Source organism: Centroberyx gerrardi, chromosome 8, assembly GCF_048128805.1.
Source record: "Centroberyx gerrardi isolate f3 chromosome 8, fCenGer3.hap1.cur.20231027, whole genome shotgun sequence".
Classification (NCBI taxonomy): Eukaryota; Metazoa; Chordata; class Actinopteri; order Beryciformes; family Berycidae; genus Centroberyx; species Centroberyx gerrardi.
Genome location: NC_136004.1, coordinates 33,728,928 through 33,733,617, shown reverse-complemented (window position 1 = coordinate 33,733,617; position 4,690 = coordinate 33,728,928). Strand labels below are relative to the sequence as shown.

Below are 4,690 nucleotides of genomic sequence, written 5' to 3'. Positions count from 1 at the left end.
GTTTTTCATTGGTTTATTCCCTCATTAATCATGTGTTACCATGGAGACGGATGACTCCACTTCCTTGTTGCAGTATCGATCTGTACTTCACGGCAGCGGCTCACAGTATTATGTAAAGGTTAAGTAACAATAAGTAAGCATTAATTAATATTCACATGGAGACTGTTGAGCTTTGTAATCAGCAGCTTCAGCTCATGGATCCATAACCTGTGACATCATGATAAATGAAACTGTCAGGTTGTTCCTGAGTCTTTGATCAATGCTGAATCACTAATCATATCTCTTCATACTGAGGCAGCGACTGAAGCATCAGTTAGTTAATGATTAACTGGATAATTAAACATTAACTAGTGATTAACTGGATAATTAAACATTAACTAGTGATTAACTGGATAATTAAACATTAACTAGTGGACTGAAGTGAAGTGTTGTGTTACAGAGACAGAAAACACTCTGACAGTAAGAAGTATCCTGTGGCTTAAATATTTTTACAACATTTTATTATCAACTATTTTTCATTGGTTTGTTCATCTTTTTATGACATCAGAGTGACATCACGTTCATCACAAACAGCAGCAGCAGTTCAAACTGATCAGATTGGTTATTGATTAGTGTTCCAACAGTTTTCACTTCAGCTTTGATTCAGATCAATCTTCAACATGAATCATCTTCAACTTGATTGACACTTGATTTCTCATCTCATTCTGATCAGCTGATCATGTTAAACTCAAACTACATCAGTTTCAGTCACATGATCATGATGCTAAGGCACAGAGCAGCGAGCAGGAGAGGACAGACAGACGCTGCTCTCAATCAGGTCCGCTGCTGGAAACTTCACACCTGGTTCAGCTGCTGCCGGTCTGAGAAACCAGATTCACTCTGTTTCTGTTCAAACAGCCAGGAGGTCAGAGGTCAGGTGACAGGTAAACATCATCACAGCCAATCAGAGGAGCAGCTGACTTCACTCAGCCTCTCACTGCTGTCAGGTGAAAACCAGCTGACTGATGCTCCTGGTCCCGCTTCTCTTCTGTCAGTTTGATGTTTTCAGGTTTTCACCTGACAGCTGATTTGTTCCGTCGATCCTGGTTCTGAAGCGTTCTGAAGCATTCTGAAGCGTTCTGAAGCGTTCTGAAGCGGTCTGAAGCGGTCTGAAGCGGTCTGAAGCGTTCTGAAGCATTCTGAAGCGGTCTGAAGCGTTCTGAAGCGTTCTGAAGCGGTCTGAAGCGGTCTGAAGCGGTCTGAAGCGTTCTGAAGCGTTCTGAAGCGGTCTGAAGCGTTCTGAAGCGGTCTGAAGCGTTCTGAAGCATTCTGAAGCGGTCTGAAGTGTTCTGAAGTGTTCTGAAGCGTTCTGAAGCGTTCTGAAGCGGTCTGAAGCGATCTGAAGCGTTCTGTGTGGAACGTCTGCTTCCTGTCCAGGCAGGAAATTCATCTCTGCTGTGAGGAATCAACATGGATCCCAGCAACAATTACAGTTTAATTTGTGTTATTGTTAATAAAATATTTACTGAAATTTATGTAACAATCCTCAATCAATTAATAGAAAATGATAATTAATAGTAAAATATTAAACGGTTTTCGTGTTAGAAATGAATAAAACACAAAACCTTCCAGACAGAATTTCACAATAAAACTACTGACTACTGGTTTCATTTATCGTCTGGTAATAAGGTGAACTGTCTGTGACCTCTGACCTCCTGACCTCTGACCTCTGACCTGTTGGAAACAAACAGAAAGTAAAACAGAGTCCACAGTGAAACTGGTTTCTCCTGTTCAGAGCCGTCCTCTCCGTATGACATCACACCTCAGTCCTGCTGTGATTGGCCGGCGGCGCGGCGACATCACAGCTTGGCTTTGTTGCGGTCGCGGACGCCGTACAGCACGGAGTGGGCGTGGTCAAACGACTCGCCCACAGCTGATTGGACGCGGCTCTTCCAGCGCTGCAGCTGAGGCCGATCCTGGAGAACGTCCCGACCGCCGGCGAGGGGCTGGGGGGGGGGGGGGGGGGGACAGTCAGCACACAACACACACACACTCTACAGGACGGACTGGTTCACTGCACAGAACTGGAATGGATAGAACGGTCAGTCCTGATCAGTCTGGTCAGTCAGAACTGATTCCAGTTCAGTTCTGTTTCTGCTGATGTCTGTTAGCTGTTTGAAGTTAGCGAATGATTTTCTCCACTAAAGGAAGCCTGAGCTACGTTAGCTTATAGCATTTAAGGAGCTACAGTATATGAAGTTAAGTTGATGATGCTAACCAGCTGGTTAGCTAACATGCTAATGTTGACTAGCAGAGCTAGAGAGAGAGTCCAGTCTGTGATGAAGCTACGTTAGCCTCGTCGCTAACGTTAGCTTCCAGTTGAGTTGTGACAGTTTGCTAACAGACTCACTCAGTTCTCACAGTGACAGACTTTACACCTTAATGTCAGACTGTGTCTCCATAGCAACTAACACTTAAAACATAGTCACCATTCCATGCTGAACTAAAGCTAAATTAGCATGACAGCAGAAGAACCGTTCTATCTATTCAGGTTCTGGGGTCGTGACCTCTGACCTCTGACCTGCATGAGCTCGCAGACGGCCAGCAGGTCGGCCACAGTGATGTCATCGCCGCAGAGGAACGGCTGCCTGCGCAGGAACATGGACTCCAGTTTGTCCAGAGTCCCGCCCAGTTCAGACAGAGCTCCGCCCACTTTGTCCTGATCCACCGGAGAACCAGACAGACGGGGAACCAGGACCTGACAGGCAGACAGGCAGAGAGAGAGAGACAGGTAGAGAGACAGGTAGAGAGAGAGACAGGCAGAGAGACAGGTAGAGAGACAGGTAGAGAGACAGGTAGAGAGAGACAGGTAGAGAGACAGGTAGAGAGACAGGTAGAGAGAGACAGGTAGAGAGACAGGTAGAGAGACAGGTAGAGAGAGAGAGACAGGTAGAGAGACAGGTAGAGAGACAGGTAGAGAGACAGGCAGAGAGACAGGTAGAGAGAGAGAGAGACAGGCAGAGAGACAGGTAGAGAGAGAGAGACAGGCAGAGAGAGAGAGAGACAGGCAGAGAGACAGGTAGAGAGACAGGTAGAGAGAGAGAGAGACAGGTAGAGAGAGAGAGAGACAGGCAGAGAGACAGGCAGAGAGACAGGTAGAGAGACAGGTAGAGAGAGAGAGACAGGTAGAGAGACAGGTAGAGAGACAGGTAGAGAGACAGGTAGAGAGAGAGAGAGACAGGCAGAGAGACAGGTAGAGAGAGAGAGACAGGCAGAGAGAGAGAGAGACAGGCAGAGAGACAGGTAGAGAGACAGGTAGAGAGAGAGAGAGACAGGTAGAGAGAGAGAGAGACAGGCAGAGAGACAGGCAGAGAGACAGGTAGAGAGACAGGTAGAGAGAGACAGACAGGTAGAGAGACAGGCAGAGAGACAGGTAGAGAGAGAGAGAGACAGGCAGAGAGACAGGTAGAGAGAGAGAGACAGGCAGAGAGAGAGAGAGACAGAGAGACAGGCAGAGAGACAGGTAGAGAGAGAGAGACAGGCAGAGAGACAGGTAGAGAGAGAGAGAGACAGGCAGAGAGAGAGAGAGACAGAGAAACAGGCAGAGAGACAGGTAGAGAGACAGGTAGAGAGAGAGAGAGACAGGCAGAGAGACAGGTAGAGAGACAGGTAGAGAGAGAGAGACAGGCAGAGAGACAGGTAGAGAGACAGGCAGAGAGAGAGAGAGACAGGCAGAGAAACAGGTAGAGAGAGACAGACAGAGAGAGAGACAGGCAGAGAGACAGGTAGAGAGACAGGTAGAGAGAGAGAGACAGGCAGAGAGACAGGTAGAGAGACAGGTAGAGAGAGAGAGACAGGCAGAGAGACAGGTAGAGAGAGAGAGACAGGCAGAGAAACAGGTAGAGAGACAGGCAGAGAGAGAGAGAGACAGGCAGAGAGAGAGACAGGCAGAGAGACAGGTAGAGAGAGAGAGAGACAGGTAGAGAGAGAGAGACAGGTAGAGAGACAGGTAGAGAGAGAGAGAGACAGGTAGAGAGAGAGAGAGACAGGCAGAGAGACAGGTAGAGAGACAGGTAGAGAGAGAGAGACAGGTAGAGAGACAGGTAGAGAGAGAGAGAGACAGGTAGAGAGAGAGAGAGACAGGCAGAGAGACAGGCAGAGAGACAGGTAGAGAGACAGGTAGAGAGACAGGTAGAGAGAGAGAGACAGGTAGAGAGACAGGTAGAGAGAGAGAGAGACAGGTAGAGAGAGAGAGAGAGACAGGCAGAGAGACAGGCAGAGAGACAGGTAGAGAGACAGGTAGAGAGAGAGAGACAGGTAGAGAGACAGGCAGAGAGACAGGTAGAGAGAGAGAGAGACAGGCAGAGAGACAGGTAGAGAGAGAGAGACAGGCAGAGAGAGAGAGAGACAGAGAGACAGGCAGAGAGACAGGTAGAGAGACAGGTAGAGAGAGAGAGACAGGCAGAGAGACAGGTAGAGAGAGAGAGAGACAGGCAGAGAGAGAGAGAGACAGAGAAACAGGCAGAGAGACAGGTAGAGAGACAGGTAGAGAGAGAGAGAGACAGGCAGAGAGACAGGTAGAGAGACAGGTAGAGAGAGAGAGACAGGCAGAGAGACAGGTAGAGAGACAGGCAGAGAGAGAGAGAGACAGGCAGAGAGACAGGTAGAGAGAGACAGACAGAGAGAGAGACAGGCAGAGAGACAGGTAGAG

General features: G+C 48.3%; 1 protein-coding gene across 1 annotated transcript in view; it reads right to left on the bottom strand.

Annotated features, from left to right (window-relative positions):
• Nucleotides 1-547: 547 nt before the first annotated feature.
• The window catches only part of gstt2 (glutathione S-transferase theta 2), a 9,975-nt gene continuing 5,832 nt past the window's right edge, over nt 548-4,690 (bottom strand). Inside the window, exons 4-5 of the mRNA XM_078285002.1 lie at nt 2,561-2,737; nt 548-1,985 (exon numbers count right to left, since the gene is read on the bottom strand). Coding sequence (XP_078141128.1) covers nt 1,839-1,985; nt 2,561-2,737 — 324 coding nt within the window. The 3' untranslated portion in view covers nt 548-1,838. The remainder of the gene's footprint in view (nt 1,986-2,560; nt 2,738-4,690) is intronic.